Source organism: Lytechinus pictus, chromosome 6 (genome assembly GCF_037042905.1).
Source record: "Lytechinus pictus isolate F3 Inbred chromosome 6, Lp3.0, whole genome shotgun sequence".
NCBI classification, from domain to species: Eukaryota; Metazoa; Echinodermata; class Echinoidea; order Temnopleuroida; family Toxopneustidae; genus Lytechinus; species Lytechinus pictus.
In genome coordinates this window covers 17,666,057-17,689,696 of record NC_087250.1, presented here as the reverse complement: position 1 = coordinate 17,689,696, position 23,640 = coordinate 17,666,057, and the positions used below count along the sequence as shown (strand labels likewise).

Sequence of the window (23,640 nt, the reverse complement as noted above, 5' to 3'; positions counted from 1 at the left end):
TTCTCCAATCTCGTAATAACCCTTTTAATGACTGGAATCATTGAAAGTAGTAGGGGCGCCCCCCCCCCCCCCGGGGGGGAGGGGGTAGCACCCCTTCCCCTATCATAATATCCTGCATGGCGCAGCCCTGGTTAAAATGTGAACCTGCATGCGAAGTGTCTGGGCAGAACAAAATATCATTTATGATACTTGTTTAACCATGCAACAGATGGGTACAGACAGGTAGGCGATAATAAAACTGATATGGTGATGGGTTAGTTAAAACTGAAAGGGTAGCAAAGTGAACTGCGTGCCAAATGTGAACTCTAAAATCAAATTTAGAAAAAATTAACCAATATTGGTTGAAAAGTGAACATGTATGTTTTGGGGTTAGATTTGTCCCATTATTAAGCGCAATGCATGTTGGGTAAACTTCAATTCAACAATGTGTATAATTTTGACAAGAACTTGGCTACTTTTGGTATTAGTTACCAACACGAATTTTCCTTTTTACCGAAAATCTGATCGACTGTCTAGAGTGTATAGACTGTTCGACTTTGGGTAGGAAGATTAATAATTTAAAAAGATAATTTAGCATCCTTTTATCGAACGGGGCCAAAATGAGGTGATCACGTGATTGAGCGAACAGACCACCTGACACTATGCACAAAAGAACCTTGAATGTAATGAATCAACATGAAGCTATATCATCATCGGTCGCACGAAATTCATAACCCAAGGTAAGATCAATGACAAATCATGTGAAAAATATGTTCAAAAGTTACAGGTGTACATTTTACCTGGTTTATCAAATGGCGACTGTCTGACATGTTCCAAAAGGAAAGGGCAAATATGATAACTTTTAAAGTCATGACTTACTTATTTTACTTTCGATTTAGATTTCAAGCTTTTTTTTCCACCCACCTATTCATTTTTTACTTATCAAAATCCTTTTAAAAATACAAAACCAATAGGCCTAAAGCGTCGGAAAAAAATTTGATTCATTATGGCGATCACAAAATTAGCAAGCGTTCCCAAATCAATATCAGAATTGAGTGCGGGCTTTCCAAAAGATTCGACTAAAATACATTAATATCAACGATCAGATTAAAGAAGTTACACTCTAAAAACTGGAGTGCTAATTTAGCTCTTACGGAGCGTGTATAGTGACTGCACTTCGGAGTGCTGATTTTCTCGTTCAAATTTGAACTAAAAAATCAGCACTCCGAAGTGCAGTCACTATACACGCTCTTTAAGAGCTGAATTAGCACTTCGTTTTTTAGAGTGTACAATATGCTAATTGTATACCTTTAGCGTGTTTATAGGACCACATTGCTTCGTTTTTTTCCCGTGCTTAGAAGACATCCAATTATTACGTTACGTGACAATAATACTTTGCAAGATCAAAGAACAAGAAAATAGGCTAAGTGTTTACGGTCTGCCGACAAAAAAAAACTCGATACATTTTACCTTGCCATAAATTTAAAAACGTCAAAACTCGACCTATTTCGGGCGCAAGCTCCTTTGTCAAATGAAATATTTATTGACTTGTCATTCTCATTGAAAAGAGAAGTCCTAAATGTTTAAAGGTTTCGTCAACACGAAGGCGGGGGTATTATTGTAACGATATGCTATGAGCATTAATAATCTTTGTAAATGTAAAACTTGTTTTAAAAAAGAAGAAAACAAGTAAAGAAAAGATGGAAAGGATATGGTGTCACTGCACTGAATACAAACGTTTTAAACATAAATCAAGGCGGATCACAGGATAACCAGACAATTCAAGTCTTCGTAGGACTTCGAGCTTCTATTTTCATTTGCGTTTAAATTGCACTGAAGTCTGAATAGTGTCTGGTTTTCTCATTTTTCATGTCACCGCGGAGGTGAAAAAGCTAAAGCTACCGTGGAAATCCCGTCGAAGGGATTCAAATGGATTTCAGGGATAGTGAGGGGTGCAGTGAGGTACCCGTGTTAATTGAGGGCACTGGTTTTATGGTAGTATTTTACAATCAGATGTCGAGATGTATAGCCCCCCCCCCCCTGACAAAAAAATCTGAAAATAGATATCACGTGCACGTAGAAGGCATACAGATATGGTACAGACTCCAGAAGATTTTTACGCTGCAAAAACTCCGGTGTTGATTTAACACCAGCCCAGAATATATATATGTCCACACCAGAGAAGTATTGAAATGACACCGATTTGGAATAAAACCGATGCTGTTTTAATACTAATTGGTGTTGTATAAACACATATCTGGTGTAAAACCAAAACTGGTGTTGTTTAACACTTCTCTGGTGTGGACATATATAGATTCCGGGCTAGTGTTAAATCAACACCAGAGTTTTTTCCGTGTAGGGGGAAGAGTGAGGGGTACAGAAATGTACCCATGCCAAGGACCCATGCCAAGAGAGGGGGCACTTATCGTATGGCGGGAAGTTACAAAGAGAGGAGCAGCGCCCCCCTCCCCACCCCCCACCCCACACACACACCACCACCACCACCACACTACCCACCCTTTTCCACCAGCAATGACCATCACAGAAACACGCTCCTAAATAAATTCGAAATTATGATTGAAAAACATTGATTTTGCATATTATTAAAGCACAATAAAAATATCAAATTTGATCCATGTTTTTTCTCTAATTTTTTCTTCATATTTCTTGGGTTTGTTGTATGTCGTTGTCAGATTGACCTACTTTTATAATAGATTTTAAAATTTTACCCCGATTGTCACTGGAGGGGGCGGGGCATGTCCCCCTGTACCACCCTTTCGGCTGCGCGATTGATTACACTCAGGTAAACACATCTAACACTTATTCCGTGAATAAAAGTCATTTTTCACCCGGTGACACCCCGAATAGGGATGAGCTCTTGAGGTAGGAGGGACGGAGAGGTCAAAAGCGAAAAACATAAAAGAGAAGTATTTGAAAAAACATCACGAATGCAGTTCTGGTCCTTCCCCAAGTCTCAAAAGTCGAGGGGTACTAGTTGCTGAAAGAGTTACAATTAAACACAACCCCCAAAAAATCAAACACAACTATACTTTCATCTCAAACTTTATTTTCGACCAAACAGAAGCGCAACTTGGTGTCAGCAGGGTGATATTCCCTGAAAATATTGTTATAGCCTATTGGAACTTCTGTAATAATAACTGATATCAGAAGATGTATCGTCAGATATTTCTTGTGAAGATAACAGCGTCTGTATACCCCACCTTCTCTCTGCCCCCCCCCCCCCCGTCTCTCACATCCCTCCTCTCCGTCACTGCCATGTCTCTCTCTTTCCCCAACCCACTTTCATTTGTACCATGGGCCATCTTACAAAGAGTTGCGATTAATCCGATCAATCGCAACTATGGAAAGCCAGCAATGTCAACATCTAAAATATATGTTTGTTCAAAATATTTTCTAGAAATGACGTGTATTCACACATTCACTATTTTCTCGACAATTCCACATGCGTCTTTTTGTTTTCAAAGGACATTGAGCAAATTTCCAAACGAAAACAATATGACATTGATGGATTTCCATATACTTGAGATTGATCGGATCAATCGTAACTCTTTGTAAGACGGGGCCCATGTCCCCCATTTGAATGAATATTTCTCAAACCGATGAATTATTTATTTTCGCGATGAAATACACCATCCTTCACGCACCTGTTCTATCTTCCTGTCTACCCAGTCAACATTCTACGCTACACTATAGGAGAATAACTCTTCACCAGGATTTCAATTGTTTACGATATCACGCCATGCAGTATTTGAAGACTATGAACCACCGACGGAAAATATTGGAATCATCATCCACTGCAAAAAAAAAACCGTGATGTTGATCATGTTTATTGGTGCACAGAAATGGCCACACCAGTAATTTCACTGCGCATTTTTTTTTTTTTTGGGGGGGAGCGTTTTTGGTGTTAGTTCACACCTGTGGGTGTTATTACAACACCTATTGTTGTTTCTGTTACACTCTTTGGTGTTATGTTCAATCTCTAGGGTGTTATTTTTAAACACCTCAGGGTTTGTTACTCTGGCGTTACGAACTACACTGTAAAAACTGCGGTGTTAAAACTAACACCAGTTGGTGTTAATAGAGGACCACACCCCGAGGTGTTATAATTACACCCTAGAGATTAAAAATAACACCAAAGCGTGTAAATGTAACAACCAAAGGTGTTGTAATGACACCTATAGGTGTAAAACTAACACCATCAATTCAACACCGGTGTAAAATAACTGGTGTGGTCCGTTATGTACACCGGTTAACACCACAGTTTTTGCTGCGTAAAAGTCAGTTTCACCCCTCTAGTTTTTACTGTGTCACATTATACAACACTATCGGCGAGGCATGGTAACCTTTACATAACTGTGATTGGAAACCAATTTACATGCAAATCAGGTGACTTATTACAACACTACTCAGTGTTTAATTAAAACCTTATGCATTTTTTATTCATCAGTGGTAAGGAAAACAGAAGTGGTGTAGTGAACCAAACTTTACCAAACCTGTTTTATTTTTTTTTTAGTGTCAACACTGTCAGCTTTTCTATAATTATAATGATTGTCTGTATTTCCCCCTTTCCGTAATAAACACAGCATTTATTACGCGCCATCTATCTAGTAAACTATTCCGAAGCGCAGAGAGATGGGGGTGGAATTACAGGGGAAAAAATGTTTGCTTGTGCGAGTGTATGGTCAGATCAAAATTACCTTAACATATTCAACCAAAGTAAGAAGAAACAGGATTTTAAATAATTGTTAAATGTTCAAGCGATTCAGATGATCGGACCCTCAGTGGAAGAGCATTCCAGACTCCAGAGAGATGGAGCTGAAGAGGCAAAGGCCGTTTCTCCGCTCTATTTTGTTCTCCTTTAAATCTGGTTCTCACTTGTAGGCTATCTGTCTACAAATACCACCTGCCTTTATCAATAAGACAACTTTTCTTGTTCCTTTTGAGAACTCTTTTTATTAAATGATTATACAGGTTTGACAACCAATATAACATAGGTCACCAGAGATAAAATGATTTCTCGTCACCCCGGCTATGGACGGGTCTCCATTAGGCTTATTTTTTTTTCATTACACTTAAATCATAGTTGGCATAGTTGGCAATCGTCATGGATATGGACAAATGTTATTTTATTTTTACCGCTCTTCACCCAGGTGTATAGGTTATCCAAAGTCTATGATTAATCGTAAATAATCAGTCCAACGGGTAATGACTGATCTAGATGTTAATCGATGCAACTGTGGTAACTGCCCCAGAATGACAACTACCATGGCAACCTTGATTGCTTTCTGAGACCCATTATCATAATAGTTGCCGCAAAGGCAAAGTTAATTGCAACGTTTGTTGAACCAAGCTTCTGGATCTGGACCGGGTCGTTGATTCGACCCAACAGCGGGCCCAACAGCGGCCCATGCCCCTCGCTCGACTTGCGCCCACGCTTGGCCTTGGCAGATTGACCACATATTACAAAAACATGAAAAACATGGTTTGATTAATGATTATATAATATTAGTAATCTATCACTAAATTTTACCGGAACGTGCCGTACCTGCAGACATCTCAAATGGCTGAGCCTCGACGGTCCCGTTCTGATTCCGCATGTTCAGTCGGATGCAGAGATCGTTGTCCTCGGGAAACTTGTCGCACCTGAGCATATCCGGCCACGGGAAGCAGTTGGACTCCATCAGGGGACCGCAGCCGGCTTGGACCTCCTCGCAGAGCGACCGGCACGGGTAGATAGGGCGGTCGAGGACAAGGCAGACCGGAGCGAAGAGGGTGCAGAGAAAGAGCTGGGTGCCTTCGTGACAGTGCTGAAGGAGAAGAGGAATCCAGCTCTTAGCTTGGTTTTTGACTTCCTCAATGGTATCATGTTCCAATAGATTCGGCATCCGCATCCGTGTGTATCCAATATTTTGACATAAGCTCAGATCCTCCGGGATGTCGACGCATACTGATTCCTTGGGGCGACCGCTGAGGTCGAGCGGGTACGTGCGGGAGTTCACCCCGAGCATCGCCATGTCTGTCTCCGTCTCCTGCCCCCAAACGACGGCGGGCGTCGACGCGACGAAAGCAAGGAATATCACGAGCAACCTCTCGATCATGATGTCGGTGTGTATCTCGTACTGAGGCGAAGGCACGGATAATGTTTCCTGAACAGATACAGAGCTGGAAACAGCAGTTTCTCGTCAAAACTGAAACCAAATGGATCAATCTTTTATCGACAACAAGAGTGTTCGACAGTCGTCTGCAAAATTGAGCAAGCAGTGACGAATCCGTGACCGTATTCACCTGTTGCGGCAGACGAAATCACAGCGGCGGACAGAATGAGTGATCGAGCGAGGCTATCGCGCAGGGCTGTCGTCTGCTTACTGAACACCTCATTCAATACGCGCGCACAATAGACTCCCCGCCTCAATTGACATTCCCTTTGTACGGGCGCAGTCAGTGTTCGCCCGGGCTATTATTTCAGTAACAATACACGAAAATTGTGTACATAGTTCTCCCTCTCTTCATCGGTGTGATTGGCAGTTTCAGTGGCCTATTGAGGTAAAGGAAAGATAGTTTTCCCTTTAAACAAAACGTACAATGGAAAGGCACTATTACGTATGTCAATCAGAGTTCGTGACAATCTAAAGTAGGTCTTGGAAGAAAAAAAACCCGGACGAGTAAAAGATGTCAGTCTTATTCATGTTTTAGAGAGAAGTATAAGATGCTGTCATTTTCAATGCATCTTGAGATGTAGTAGAGTGGGGGTGTATATGCTTTTGATTCATCAACTGTCATATTCATACTTTGGATCGCTAAGATGATCTTTTTTTTTTCGAATCATTATTTCCATACACTGAATGTTTTCCTTTTCGTCAGGTTCTTTAGAGGTGATTTTAATTGTACGATGTAATTTCTTTAACGATGATGATCCAATCATGATACAATTTTTTTGTATGTTATAATAATAATAATATAGAATATTTCTAAAGCGCCAAATCCACATTGATTATGTGCTCAATTCGCTGCGAAAAGGAAATAAGAGAAAAATTACATGGATCAGAAAGGGACAAAGATAAAAGAAGCACAGTCATGAAAATGAAAGGAAACTACTGGAAGGCAATTTTAAACAAATGGGTTTTTAGAGCAATTTTGAAATTAGCGATATTTGAAATACAACGAATGGAATATGGCAACTAATTTCACAAGGATGGTCCAGCATGTGCAAATGACCGACCCCCCCCCCCATGATTTCTTGGATTTAGGAACTGCAAGCAATTTTGAATCAGAAGATCTTGTGTTACTTAAATGGAAAATAAAAAACTTCTTGTAGGCCTAATGAAAACAATAAACAGATGAGCAGGAGGATCGGGGGCCTTAAAATGGCAGGAAAGCAATAGGGATCGATTCAACTCGACTACAAATAAAATATCTGGGGCCCGTTTCATAAAGAGTTACAACTGTTGTAACTTTGCCATTATGGCAACTACCATGATAACCATGATTATGATTGGCTGCTAAGCCCTGTTTCCATGGTAGTTGGCATTATGGCAAATTTAGAACAGTTGTAACTCTTTATGAAACGGGCCCCAGATTTCTCTATACAGTGGAATAACTGGAAATTTACAAAAGAACTCAATTCGCACATGTCATTTTAAAAAATATATTTTATTCATAATGATATTTAGACATATATGCCCACGTGTGTAAAATGCAGGTGGGGAAATATTTATATTATACATTCTATATCACAGACCTATGGATTGAAACTGAATCGATTGAATTAAATTGACACTTTGGTCTTATAGTGGCGATTTGCGAATGGAAATCATCCTCAAATTTTGACTTCATCTTTTTTATCAATAATAATAATAATCCGTTTTTTTATATAGCGCTTAATACATCGGAACGACGTGTCTAAGCACTGTACAGATATAATATTACCCCGGTCATCGGATTCAATCAGTCATTCCCGCACACAATGTGTGCACATCCTCCACTCCCTGGGAGTATTCCAGTCAGTCAATGATAGTCAAATTTCTCATTTATTATCAATATTTTTGTTTTCTTTTTAACCATTATTTGGGGGAAATTCCCTAAAAGCAATGAGCGCTTTTGCAGACCAGACGCCTTGCTTGCGTAGAGGCACTTTATTTCATTTTTGAAAATAAGTAGGGTACAATTAAATTCAAATAACTTAAGGAAATAACTTTTCCATTCAATGTGTTGATGCACAGGGAGGCTGTCAAGTTCATTTTTCTCGCAATTTCGTCGAATGCCAACATTGCCAATCCAGAATGTATTATGAAACGTGAATAATGATATAAACTGTCTTCATATCGCATATTGCCCCCCCCCCCCTTCTCCCCTCCCCCTTCTCCCCTCCCTCCCCCTCTCTCTCACTCTCACTCTCTCTCCCTCTTTCTCATCTTTCATCTCTCCTCCATACCATGTCAAACACAATCAGGCTTCCTCGTAATAAAGTAAACAAAAACCAAGACAGCTTCCTTTCCTTCCTTTGAAAAAAATCTTACAAACTTTGACATCGCCATTTCTCAAACGTAGTTGCTGTCTTCAATTTCTGTCAAAATGAAAAAAAACGCCAGCTAAAGATAAATTTATTAGATTTGATGGAAAACAATGACAAACAAAACCCCAGTTGACTTTAAATGCATGGGGCCGGTTGTGATTTCGAGACAGGTGAAATTTCTCTTGGGTACGCGCGCACACTCTGATTAGTCTTAATTTTTCAGACTTCATCTTGTAATCGATTCATCGGTATAGCCTAACTGCACTGCCAATTCCCCATTTTACTAATTTACAATTTTGTCTCTTACATTTTAATAGGTGAATGAACGATTTATGAACCAAATTCTCATGTAATAATAATAATACTAAGGCATCAGTAAACAAAAAAATGAAAAGCACGAAATACCTTTGGAACAGTTTTATGCACGCCCAAGGCAAAGTCGAGGGCGTTTTGGATTGTTCTAAAAATTAATGTAACATGTGCAATTATTCTAATAATGCCTGAGCAAATTGATATGTATTATGTAAGATCTCAAACCATGGCTGGTCAAAAGAACTAGTTATTACTTCCGTTCATTAGCAAATTTGTCTTTCGGCTGAAATAAATGTCTGGTCACGTGATCTAGATGTCAGCCATGGTCATTATTTTGATTGGGATCCGTATCATCATTTTAATGAGTAGACGACGTAATATTGAGTCAAATGTTTATCAGACCAAAATGGAATACCGAATGGGTTTAGACAGATGTTCTGAGATTTTATTTGGTTTGGTTTTATTTACCGTATGAGAATAAAAACAATACATTGTAAAGATATGGCATAAAAAAAGGATCACTCTATTCAAAGCCGCTGATATCATGGCATGACCCTGGGTAGCGTTGGTGCCGAAGCACCTCCAAAATTGTCCGTGGGGTATTGCGTGTGTGATTTCCATGGGCAGCACCCCTAGAATTCTGGTGGGTAATGTAACCCAAATGCACAACATTTTGGAGTGAAACCTCTTGCCTTTTTTTTCGCTTGTCAAATTTCTTGGGACCTAAACCAATCTTCATTTTTAGTGAAACTTTTTTTTTTGCTTGTCAAATTTACTTCAGCACCCCCAGTCAAAAAATCGTTACAGGGCCCTGTATAATGGCTGCTCTGTTCTTCCTATGAACACAGCGATAATGTACTCAAAAACTAGTGAACATTAATTCACTCCCCGGAGAGAGTGAATAAACCACTTTATTAAGATTAACTTTTGAGTGTTATTTAGTTAATTTCACCTTTTTAACCAGTGAAAATTTTGTGAACCGTTCGTTGTTGTTACTAAGTTCACTCTAAATTCACTCCAATTTGAGTGATCATTGACGTCACTACCAAGAGGAGTGAAAAGTGAGTGCAAAAAGAGAGGCAAATGCAAGAAAAATTTCCATAAAGACTACAATAGTCCACTATTCAGCGCAGTCTGCATGGGTCGTCCTTTATTCCTATTTCAGTTGTTGGAAACCGAAGACCAAATGTTGTCAAAATTGTTTCTGTCCCAAGTGTGGGAAAGAATCCCGTCTCAAAAACAAAAATCTAAAAATAATGTGACTGAAAGCGGAGACGAAAAATGTATGTACCGTCTTTTTTCTGCGTCAGTTTTGGTTATTTTTCTCTCTTCTGCTTCTTATTCCCCCGTTCGCCGCGGGGGCCGGGACGAAACGTCATAGCGGTGAAATGAAGAAATTGTGTTCCGAAGTCCACTAATTTGTCTCCTGAGAATCCCTCTGTAATATCGGGGAATGCCTACCCCGCGGCGAATAGTTGACAGGTCCTGACAGACTGGTGACTGGACTCGTCCATTTCCTTCGCACAACGTAGGGGGGAGGGGTGTGATTGGCTGAGTGGGGTGAAGAAAAAAAATGATTTTGTATAGGGTTGTTGTAATGTTGGTGTTATTGCTGTTGGTTATTTGGGATTTGAGGCGCGTACCATTCAGATATGAATATTTACACGCTGTCTTTAGCATAATCTCTATTTTCGAATAGTTATTTTCAAACTATAACGAAATATTTCAAAGTCGGATTTGACCTTTGGAATAATAATTCCACAAGTATTTTACACCCATTTCGATGAAATTATCAGTGTTAGTCGTGGTTTATTTTTATTTATTCAAAGCAACCTTTTGTTTCAGTGGCGTAATGAGCCAAATATTTTGAGGGGGGCAGATATGGCGTATCGGGTAAAATTCATTTTTTTTTTAAGTTGTGAACGAGCGAGCAAAAATTTCAACATTTTTATTAAGATAGTCCAATTTTGTGATCGATTTTGGCATAATATTCAGAAAATAATATCATACTAGTATTTCACCCTTCTCTCTTTCCTTTCCTTTTTTTTTTTGTTATCGTGGTCATGAAAAATTGGGGGGGGGCAAGCGCCCGAAGCCCCCCCCCCCCCCATCTGTACGCTACTGTTTTGTTTGGCTTGCTATAACTTTCCCAAATTGCAAATTTCAGTGAACTCATATAATGCCTTTCATGTTATTTAAAGGAGAATGAAACTCTTGGAGCAAGTTAGCTTTTGTGAAAGCAGAAAAATCAAAGAATAAGATCAACAAAAGTTTGATTAAAATAGGACTAGCAATAGAAGAGTTTTGAGCATTTGAATGTCGAGATCACTAATGCTATGGAGATCCTCCCATTGGCAATTTGACCAACATCTATGATGTCACAGATAAACAACTCTCCCCTTTTGGGCACTGAAAATATACCCCAAAACATCTCTTTTTGCTCATTCTAATCATATGACAAACGATTCATCAATGATATAATGTTGTGAAACCTCTGTACTTGTCCTCTCATAAAGAGAACACCTCACCTTGTGATAGACTCTATAAAAGTGAGAATATAAGTGAAATAAGTACTAAAGTAATGAGGGAGTTGTACGTGTGTGACATCACAGATCTTGGTCGCATTGCCAATCGGAGGATCTACATGGCATTAGTGATCTCAATATTCAAATGCTCATAACTTTCTTATTATTCATTCAATCTTCCTCAAACTTTCAACAATATGTTTCTTTGATTTTTCTCTTTGATATGGATTCAGCTGGTTTCAAGGGTTTCATTCTCCTTTAAATACTCTGTTATGAATTATCATGTAAGATATATTATGTTTATTGTCATGTTCCAAATGTAGATTGCATTGTTCATGTTAAATACATACAATTTGTTGTCTATCATTTTGCACGGCATGTAAACAAGAAGAATTTCCATTTATGAACAATGAATAAATACTTATACTTATAACCATGAACATGTACTTTATGGTTTTAGCAAACTTGTCTGCGGTATCAGACTAAACATACTTTGAAAGTGGACGATTCCATTTCGTCCAAGTCGTAACGAGGGAGGGGTGTTGACATGTCCCCAGACGTGTTGGAATGCTGCGATAAATAATTGTTTGGTTGACATGGGTCGTCGTAGTCTATATTCTCGACCCCGATTTCATCATTTTATGGCAGCGCTTCGTACAATATATTCGGGCAAAGGGTATTTTCATGATATGTCTATAATTTTATGTTCGCCGGTTAGGGGACTATATTTCGATATGTTTATTTTTTCTAGTTCACAATTTTATAATCTTATTCAATCTGTTTTATATAATTTTTTATTTTCATTTTTATGCATTTTATAATTTATTTACTTATTTACTTTATCTATTTATCATATTTTCAGTTTCAGCTTGGATACATTTTCATGGGTTAATCTGTGCAAACTTTAGGAGTCCATACGCCAAGCTGGTCAATGATATTCTCTGACCTGTCATTTTTTACAACAGCGCTATGGGTCTTCATTCATAGACTACAACTTTTTTATTCTTTCTCTTTTCCCCTTTTTATTAAAGGGCAGAAAGTCCTAATCCCTTCATAATTGTGAATCAGATTTGTCACTTAAGCAGTAAAAAAAGGGTTTTCATCGGGCACCGAGAAAAAAATATGTTTTATTGCTTGTCTGGGCCTGACTAACAGCTATGTCAAGATGGGTATAGAATTTTATGACAACTCGAAAGAAACAGAATACGATTTCTGTCGAGTTTGTGCCATTCGGAAAGGATGGTGAAAGTCTGTGAGTGGAAGGGGAGATAGATAAAATCTGCATCGCTTTCAATAGCTGCGTGATTTCGGTATGAAATGTAGGGCAGTGCTAGGACAGATCGCATCAATTTTTCTGATACCGGTCGCTCGAAATTTTAAATCGTCTAAAACTAATAGATAAACAATAAATTTCAAGGATTTGATATTAATTCAGCTCGGTTGTGAAGAGTGGCAAGCTGGATTTATTTTACAATCCTAAAGTTTCACCTTTAAATCTGAAGAGATTTGATTTCAAATCCGCAAGATTTAGATTAAATCTAAAAGGTTCAAATGATATTCCATGTCCCTGTACGTATAATTCGATTCGACTCAATTCATTTCTTATAATTTATTTCTCTATGTAATATCTATATATTTATTTTGTTTTAATTCAAATTCATTTCGATTCCATGCAGTTCAATCAAATTTAGTTAGTTCGATGCAATTCTTTTCGATTCAGTTCATTTTGTTTCGATTTCATTTTGTTTTTCAATTTCATTCTATTTAATTCAACTCGTTTTATTCCACTTAATCTTTATCTAATCCAGTTTGTTTCAATTCATTTAAATACGAATAATTCATTTTATTATTTTATTCAATTTAATTATATTAATTCCAATGTTAAGTTAATTCCGATTCCTTTCGGATCAATTTGATCCAACTCAACTAAACTTTATTCAATTGAATTCTTTCTTTTCTTTAAAACTCAATTCGTTTCGATTCATTCGTTTCAATTAAAAAAACAATTCAAGTCAGTTCAGTTCATATTACTTCGTTTCCATTCAATTAATTCAGTGTATAGCTCATCTGAGCTTAATTCAATTAAATTCATTTCGATTCGGTTCATTTCAATTCAAATCAATTCCATTCCATTCAGTTAAATTCAGTTTAACCCAACTTAACTTAGTTCAATTAGATTCAATTAGATTCAATTCAAATTTAATTCCATTTAATTCGATTCAAGCTCAATTCAACTTCGATTAAGTCTACTTCGATTCCATTCAATATGATTCATTTCAATTCAACTTAATTTCATTTAATTCGGTTCGATTCCATTCATTTTAATTCAGATCAATTCAATTCAGTGGACCTTCTGTTCAATTTCAATAGAAGCCGTCTCACATCCGACTGTAGTTTTTGTTCAAGAGTTCGAGTCTGATTTCACAGGCTAGCTACATGACTTTCTTTCTCCGAGAAAACATACTTGATACTGTAGCATAACCTATGTTTGAGGAAATGTCACAGTCTATAAATTTTTGTCTGTGAACCTTTTTCACGGTGTAAAAATATTTCTACGTGTTAGGGCGTCCACTTGAACATGAGCCGACATTCAAACATGTTCAGTCTCCCTGCTCAACTCATACATGTATTTATGTGGGATGATACGCATTCCATTAATAGTTTTAATAAATAAAGATTTGGAACTACAATTGAACTCTATATCAATTTATGCAGTAGGCCTATGTAATACAGATGTGTGTCCCCCAAAAAACAAGGAATTTAAATTGTATTTTTGTTAGTATTCATCTATGAATCTATCTACTTACCAGTATACAGTCTGTCTCATAACCCCATTCATCCATCTATCCATCTATCTATCTCTCTTTCTATCTATCTACCTACCTATCAATCCATCCATCCTTCCTTCAATCCATACATCCATCTACCTATCAAACTATCTATCTATCCATCCATCCATTCATCCTTCCATCTATTTATCTATTTATCTATATATCTATCCATCCATCCATCCATCTATCTATCCATCCATCCATCCACCTATTTATCTATCCATCCATCCATCATTCTATTTATCGTCTCACGATCGATTTTTCATTCCATCTAGCTATATTTTGTCTTTTCAACTTTCCTTTTATCTATCTCCAAATCTATCTATCTCCCATATCTCTCAATCTATCTACCTCTTATCTATCTTCCAATATATCTATGTCTCCATCTCTTATGACTATACCCCCCCCCCTTCTATTATCGACATACCCGTCTATCAAACCAGTTCTTCTTTCATCTATTTTGCTCTCTACCAAGCGACATGGGTCCATCACAGGTGCCCTAATACCCCCATTGAGGGGGATCAAAGGGGTGCTACTAATTGGTATGGGGTCAATTATAGGGGTACGATAATGAGGATGTAGGATAAAGATGGGATTAGCATGTCCAGGGACCGTCAATAGAGGGTGTCTTTTATTGATGTCCGATTATTGTTGTCTCTATTGTTGTTGTTCTTGTGTATAAATGGTATTAATCGGTCCATGGAGGGGGAAGCTAATCTTTTCAGATGATCAAAAAAAAAGAAGATGATTTAAGTTCTTAATTTTCCTGGCTTCTCTTTTTACTAATTCGTGTTGTTTTTCTTCTATTGTTATATTCTTCACTTCCAGTCATATACACTGTAAAAAAAACCCTGATTTTACAGAAAAAAGAAAGAAGATTTAGCAAAAAGCAATAACAGAATCATTCTGTAAATTCATAAAACAGGATTTTTTCTGCAATTTAACAGAACAGGTCTGTTTAAAAAGGGGAAAATGGTGTTTTTTTAAAGGAAATTTGTAAGGTTCCATACACCAAATACGAATTTCCTGTAAGATTACGCAATCTGGTAAGATTACAGGTGTTCTCGAGACTCTGCTGCAGGAACTTCTTTTATTTTAAGGATAAATTTTCTAACAATGTAGGTTGCCAACTTGCCCTTCCGCTCTCTCCCTCTCCCATCCCACCCCTTTATCTCTCCTTCCCTCCCTTTCTTCTTTCTTTTTTTTCTCTCTATCCTTTTCTCTATCGTCCTCTCCTTATGATCTCCATCAGCAGCACACAAAAAAAAGAAAACAAAAATAATTGAACGTTTTACGTTGAACAAACAAAATGTATTAATTTGCATTGTACAATAAGGAATACATCAATGAACACATCAATCGATATATGGGGCAGGAATTGACGAAATATTTTTCTCAGTGGAATAAAACGTATGATATCGTTTGACGACAGATAATTCCCTATTAATATAATCTTCTTCTTTTTTCTCCCCCTTTAATTTTTCACCCGTTTGTTTTTTTCGGTACTTGGAAAATCGTATAGGGCAACGTTGATGGGACGAAAATTTATACGCTTCATAAAAAGCTCATTGGCAATACGTCAATGCATGACTCATGCACATTTGTGACCTTTCACCCTGGGTGGGGAGTGTTAAGAGTGTGAAAAGGACTTGTTGATATCATATTATGACAAATATGATAATCTACACTCTTAATTCCAAGGATTTAAAATAAATCCAGATCGGCTGTGAATAGAGGCAAGCCGAATATTGAATTTAAACCTTGATTTAAATATAAATCTAAAAGATTGGAATATAAATCTTTTGAGATTTAAAAGTTAATCCTTAAGATTTAAAATGAATTCAAAATTCGGCTGGTCACTATTCACATCAGATCTGGATTTATTTTAAGTCCTTGGAATTTAGAGTGTATAGACTAGTACTGTTCACAAAGAAAGATTAATTATCATCTTTTCAAAGAAACACTTTGTCCTCCGTTTAGAATGATAACAGATAAAACACAAAATTATGCCCAAACCCTCTCTCCATAAACAAAATTTAAACAAAAAATCATGAACGATAATACTAATGATATTAATTTTTTTTTTAAAATATCGACTCTCTGGCATTATGTATGACCAGAAATACATCATTCATTGTTTAACTTACACTTGGCTATTTCAATAGTTCGGCACTGAATGAAATTTAGTAATTTTGCAAAGCTAGAATAATTTCAAGATCCGCTTGTTTTGTTGATGATCCAATCAAGGCGTTATCACTGACAATCAATATATCTGTATGTTCTGCATGGTGACACGACACTTGCTCCTGCGACAATTCCTGCGGGCTTAATTTCGACTAAGATATAGGGTTGGGGTTGCAATAGGGTTAATGTTAGATTTAGGAAAGGGTATAATTCCAGGGTTGAAGTTGGCGATTCCATTAGTGTGTGGAATTCACAGCGGAGCCATTGTCGCCGGAGCAAATGTTAAGAACCGTTCTGCATCAATGAAATTCGTTATTTCATCAGTTATCCATGTATTATGAAATTAATGAGTTTATTAATTCCTTCCTTTTACATATGGCAATATAATCGATTACAGAAAAAAAATTATTATAATTATGAAAAAAAAAATAAAACGATTGGTCTAATCTTATACTAAACTAATGTAATTTCCCTGGCATTTTCCCCGTTTAGCACACTCGTCTTTTTCATTAACAGAAATATAGGGATCAATGGTTTAGAATAAAAATAATCAACAGTACTATACAGAGGTTGTTTATAGATGGCGCTATATCTATTTCAGAATTCCAGCGAAGATTTCACAAGGCGTTGTGTCGGTCGGGTCGCGGTTCACAACGGAGTAGGAACAGGTTTCCTTATCCCAGACGGCTTCGCATTGATTCTCATCGAATATCATTGGTAACCAAAAGCTAATATGAGAGAGAGAGAGAGAAAGAGGGGGTGGAATTCGACAGAAAAGAGTCAGAGTGAGAATATTTATATGAAAAATACAATCGAAATACAAAATTTCATAAATATGGCACTCACAAACGTTTGCAGCTTCCATGATCAATACATGCTTAATATCAAGATGATTAAGAAAAAAATGAAATAACCATTATAATACTTTATATTGAATAGTGACGTCATTGGTAAATAATTATTTATTTATTAATATTCTCCCATTCACACCCATGATTTACTCCCTCCCCCTCCCCTTCCCTCGGATCCAGAGTTGAAATTTTACGGGGTGCTTCAGAATTCAGGATTTTTTTAAGGAGTGCCATATTTTATTTACCCATTGGAAATTTGACAAGCAAAAAAAAAAAAGGTTGTCACCTAAATTTAAGATCAGTAATTCGTCCACCAACAAATTAACAAGCCAAAAAAAAAAGGTTTTCAACTTTATATGCAAGGTCAATTCGTCTCTCTTTTTTTTTCTCTCTCTCTTGGATCCGCGCCTGTTCCTCCTTAAAAAAAAGATAATGTCCATTAATCTATATATTAGCACATTAGTGATAATGCCTATAAATTACCTTCTATTTCATCAAAACAAAGAGAACATTATCTGTTTTACACAGGGAAACAGTGCACATACTGAACATTTATTCGTTTCGATTACTCTCTGATTTGGTCACGAGAGGGCGTCACGCAAAATTGAGGATTGCACAAGATTGTGCGACGGATACAGGATTAGTGGACTGTGTGCAACTGTGTGGAGTGTAAAAAAATAATTTAAGAAGGTTTAAGCAGAATCCATCAAAGATTTAAAAAGTTATAAGAATTTTATATTTTTATCTAATACGTCATATGCGAGTAGCTGCCTAATATATCGTATAGAAAAAAATCCTATTAAAAAGATATCATATATTGTGTAATTAAAAAAAAAAAGCTCCTGAAAGAAAAAAAAATCATCATGAACTATAAAAAAAAAAATCGAAATTTATGGATTTTATTATGACATAACATAATGGGCAGCTGCTCGTATATGTCACAAAACAAAAATTTAATCTAATCACTTTTTTAATCTTTGATGGATACTTTGTGGAAATGTGAATTTTGCTTTTAGGAAGAAATATATTACACACACTCAAGGTGAGTGTGTGTAATATATATATGAATAAATAAATAAATAAATAAATAAATAGATAAAAAAATAAATAAATAAATAAATGAATGAATGAATAAATAAATAAATTGATAAATTAATTAATGAATGAATGAATGTATAAATAAATAGATAAATACATAAATAAATAAATAAATAAATAAATAAATAAATAAATAAATAAATAAATGAATGAATGAATGAATAAATGAATGAATGTATAAATAAATAAACACTTATCACTTACTCCTGGCAGCATTTATATCCATAGCCTTTCCCGAGACACGTACAGTCATAGCAATCATCGGTGGACCATGTATCCCATCGTTCGTAGCGTGTTCCTTCGTGTTTACACATCCTCCCTGGGAAGACAGATGAAATAAAAGCCATAGCAATATTTCAAAGCTTTACTAAATTAAAGGGAGCCGACGATATAAACGGGATAAGCGATTTCTAAATGAACTTAATTTAAGAGGCCGAGCACTGGCGTACATGCTATGGCTTAAGGCCATAGACTTCTCCCCCTTCCCAAAATAAATGAATAAATAAAAATTAAATAAATGAATAAAATAAAATAAAATAAAATAAAATAAAATAAAATAAAATAAAATAAAATAAAATAAAATAAAATAAAATAAAATAAAATAAAATAAAATAAAATAAAATAAAATAAAATAAAATAAAATAAAATAAAATAAAATAAAATAAAATAAAATAAAATAAAATAAAATAAAAATAAAATAAAATGAAATAAGATAAAATAAAATAAATAAATAAATATAAATAAATGAATAAATGAATGAATAAATGAATAACATAAAAAAATCACGACCAAGCAACAGAGAAGGGGATAATATTGCGTTTTGAATATTATTTAAAATCTATCACAGAAATCATATTTTCGTTTTTAAACTTTCAAAATTCGTATGGTAGATTTTTATTTTTCAATTAGTCTTGTGCGAGCGAAGTGGGGAAGCAAAAGTGACATTTAAAGATGAAATATAATTTTGTAACAAATAAATAAAAACATTCCAGAAAAAAAACGATCATAGTTTACACTTCCCGTTCACTTCAGTTTATTTGCTACCACATTTTTTTCATTCGTGTAAATTGTTGCATCTGTACGATCTGGCCCCGTCTTACAAAGAGTTACGATTGATCCGATCAATCGCAACTATGGACAGCCAGCAACATCAACATGTATTATGCATGTTAGTTCAAAATATTTTCTAACTATGATGTATATTCATGCATTCATTGTTTTCTTGAAGATTCACCGTGCTTCTTTTTGTTTACAAAGGACATTGTGCCAATTTCCTGTAGAAAAAATATGCCAGTGGTGGATTTCCATAGAGTTACGATTGATTGGATCAATCGTAACTCTTTGTAAGCCGGCGGGGGCCCTGGTTAAACTTTGAGAAAGAAATTAATTTAGACCAATTAGTGTCGGGTTATAGCACTTAGCAGTAATTCATTGGACCAAATGGGCATAGACCAAGTGGAAGTGTATCATCGTGATATACTCACTATAATATCTGCACCCATCTCCGCGTCCGGCATCAGATGGCATTAAAAGGCTGAGTATCGTTGCCATGGCAACAAGCATGAATAAATGCAGCCTGTCCATTATCTAAATAACAAAAAAAGCAACAATGTTAATAGTCACATTACTTACATAATTGTGCACGAAATAATTCAATTTCACTTTAGAAAATGCAAAAGTGCCCTCATGCCAAGCATGATCGCTTTGCTCTCTCACTAAATGACTTTCTTTCAAAAGCATTATGCGTCTTCTTCCCCTCCCCGATTTTTTTGTTTAAATCAGATACGTGACTGGTTACATTTTTGTGTATTTCCTAAGCATAATGTCGTCTGAATCAATTATCTGTAATGTAACTTGACCTCACTTCTCATCAAGCTATACTAGATTTAAAAAACAAACAATAACATCACATCATTCATAACATCTATCTTCCAGCTGAAATGAAAATTTCTATTACTTTCTTTTTAATATATTTTAAACAGAACTTTCTCAAGAGAGTAGGAATCGAAGGGTGAAAGTGGGAGACAAAGGAGATGGAAGGGAGGGGGACGAGGAGAGAGAGAGAGAGAGAGGGAGTGGAAGGGGGACCCCAAAATAAGACATATAAATTAATTAAATAAGTAGGTAAGTTAATGAATAAATAAATAATAAAAAAAAATAGATAGATAGATAGATAGATAGATAAATAAATAAATATATAAAATAGATAATGATTACTTAAAAACATATAAACAAATAAAATGATAATCTGAATCGAATATTCTTTCTGGAATTTTGTCCTTTGAAATATATATCATTTATAGAACTCTCAAAATTGAGAAATGCGGAAAGGAGATGAGAGAGATTTGGAAAGAGGGAGTAGAAGGTAAGAGAGAGAGAGTGGCGAGGGAGAGGGGGGAGAGAGTGGCGAGGGAGGGAGAGAGAAGATGAGAGATGGGGAGGAGGAGGAAGAGGAGGAGAGAGAGGGTGGGGAGAAAGAGAGAGTGATCATTTTCTATTCATGTCCATCGTAGGCAGATAAAGACAAATTTATCACCGCCCAATTAAATTCTTGCGAGACCATACACAGAGAAAAAAAAGACATCGCACCTAACATCATCATTCTTTCTGCGGTTATTTAATCACTAACCATCCTGGCTCCTTGGCTAGCACTACATAGTGTGTAACAAATTTATTTTGAAAAATAGTTTAAAACACGATCACGAGTCACAGTGTCCCCAAATCGAAAATAAAATGATGCTGCTATGTTTAGATATATAAACATTATATTTTAACTTTTTTCTGTGGTACCTTTACCATTAAGCGTCCTGGCTCATTAGTTTCACTACCGGGTATGTAGAAATCGTATAAAAATTTATTAGAAAAAATACGGGAAAAAATATCACCTGTATCCCCCCAAAAAAAAAATTAAATATTAAACAAGGCAGCAAAGTAATAAATACATGCCACAAAATATGAACGCATCGATATGCTTAATCATTGAGCGTCCCGCGGCTCCTCGGTTAGTACTACAATGTCCTCAAGACAAAATAAAATTATAATAAGAGCTGCCAATATAAGCTGTGATACGTTTTAAAAACAAGCTTAAATTCCTAATTTATCACATTAAACCATTAATTCTCTTCGTAAATCAGTTTTTATCCATATAATGTCAAACCCAAATTTCAATATAAAAAAATGGTTGAGATAACATGTAATTGTAGATGTCTTGAATAATCATGGGTATATTTATGTTTTTACGCATGCTCTGGTTGACCGTGATTTTCAAAAGTATACATTAGACCTAAACTTTAAATTGTAGGCATACATTGTTCACAGGACTCAAGACATGCAGGTCATATTATGTAGATTGGAAAGTTTGGGGGAAATAGTAACATACACTGCAAAAATTCCGGTGTTGATATACCACTAGCCCGGAATCTATGGAATCAAACCTATGCTGTTTTAATATTAGGCCTAATTGGTGATGTATAAACACCTATCTGGTGTTAGACCAAAAATAAACTGGTGTTGTTTAACACTTCTCTGGTGTGGACATATATAGATTCCGGGTTGGTGTTAAACCAACACTTGCAGTGTGCAAGTTTAAGATTATTCTAATCAAGTTACATCCATTTTCTACTTCCGTGATTTATTAGATCCCCAGTCGCATCTTTGGAACACCCTATACATCCAACTTCTCAGTTACGCATTTATCATTTTTCCTATTAATATTTTATCCCCTGCCTACGATGAATTCTATTTCCACCTTTAGGATGTGAAAATAGAATGAAAATTATGGCATAAACGTCATCATATCAATTTCAGTATCAGGGAGAGACTCCCACTTGGGAGAAACGATATTTTGTGCAATTTATTATTCAAAACAGAAAAAAATATTCAGTTTTACTGATCTAGAGGTCTTTGCAATCTCACCTCCTTTTAATGAGAAATTTATTTGCCCTCATGATTAGTTTGTTCTGATAAAAATAGACAAATTAGAGAGTAAATATTGCTGAAGGTTTTACGAAAAAGACGTAGTTTGTGAATGTTTACAGGTTTTATTCGTGTGACGTCATATAATGTGAGAGCAGTTGCCCCATATACTTATGTCATCAGGCATTGTAAATCCGAGAACATCCCACTTTGTCGATTCGTAATGATTAAAACTATTTTTCCCATTCATTATACGTAGATTATCAAAGTGTGAATGAAATGATATGTCTGATGGCAAACTACACACACGCAAACACTACACATAACCACAGAAGGGCCTCGAGAACACCTATAACTTGCTGCATTGTGTAAACTTACAGAAATTATCAATATTTGGTGTCTGAAACCTTACAAATTCCCTGTAATAAAACTTGGTTTTCATCTATTTTCAACAGACCTGTTCTGTTAAATTGCAGAAATTTTACTGTTTTAGCAATTTGCAGAATAATTCTGTTATTTTTCTTTGAAATCTTCTTTTCAAAATATATAAATCTTCTGGGTTTTTTTAAGTGTGACATTATAAGAGATGCTCGCATGTGACGTCATAAAATTATTCGGTAATTCGCTTCTTGAGTGGATTTTCGTCAAAACTTAATTTTGTTTTTCTATTTTTTATTGCAACAAAGTTGAAATCAGGATGGACTTTCCCCTTAAGCCCTCTCCCATCCCAACCCCTCTCCCCCTCCCCTCCCCCTTTCTCTCTCCCTCTCTCGATGTCTCATCAAGAATTCAACTTTTTTCTCCCAATCTCGTCATCCTCATCAAAATCAATCAGGCTTCTTTAGCTCATTCTCTTAAACCACCCCTTCTATTTTACGAATTCCCCCACTGATCTGTCCCAAAACGATAAATAAAAGAATTCAGGAAATGAATGGGATTAAAATATGGGAGGAAAATTAAAGAAATTTGACAAGCGATGAGATGCCTTCTCCCTTTGGAACACCCATCCCCCTCAAATACGTAGAAAGTGTCGATTTATTATATTATCTTCACGCACGAGCAAGCATTCACCCTACTACGCTTCGATGAAATCGCGGTTAATATTTCGCCCACCTCTTCGAGTCGGATGTGCGACTGTAATTAATGGGTCACATACACCGATAATACGCACGCTTTCATCGAAATTAAAAGATAATCAAAATTATATTATTTTACCGAATCCGGGACAAAAAATGAATAAAAGAAGATGAAACTAAAATCAATTGTCATAAGTGAAATTTGAACGGAAAATTAACTGACATCAATTATAATGAGTAGAAAAACGAAAAAAAAATATACACATTATGTTTCAAATAGAGTAATGAAAAACGATTGTGTAAATTTCACTGGTTCCCTCATAATTTGTAAACTAA

General features: G+C 35.9%; 1 protein-coding gene and 1 long non-coding RNA gene across 2 annotated transcripts; both read right to left on the bottom strand.

The window, feature by feature from the left end:
- Positions 1 to 3,890: 3,890 nt before the first annotated feature.
- LOC129262900 (secreted frizzled-related protein 5-like) lies at positions 3,891 to 6,342 on the bottom strand. Its single transcript, XM_054900877.2, has one exon. It carries the CDS (start codon positions 6,096 to 6,098, stop codon positions 5,520 to 5,522), a length of 579 nt encoding a protein of 192 aa, XP_054756852.1. The 5' UTR covers positions 6,099 to 6,342; the 3' UTR covers positions 3,891 to 5,519.
- A 9,122-nt stretch (positions 6,343 to 15,464) lies between these two features.
- On the bottom strand, positions 15,465 to 19,901 carry LOC129262899 (uncharacterized). The gene is made up of 3 exons (XR_010293920.1): positions 19,798 to 19,901; positions 18,518 to 18,632; positions 15,465 to 17,092 (listed from the first exon to the last, which is right to left on the bottom strand). It is a non-coding gene; the product is annotated as an uncharacterized LOC129262899 (long non-coding RNA).
- Between the last annotated feature and the right edge of the window lie 3,739 nt (positions 19,902 to 23,640).

Excerpts from the sequence above, each read along its gene's own strand:
- LOC129262900 (XM_054900877.2), bottom strand. The coding sequence starts at position 6,098 with ATGATCGAGAGGTTGCTCGTGATATTCCTTGCTTTCGTCGCGTCGACG.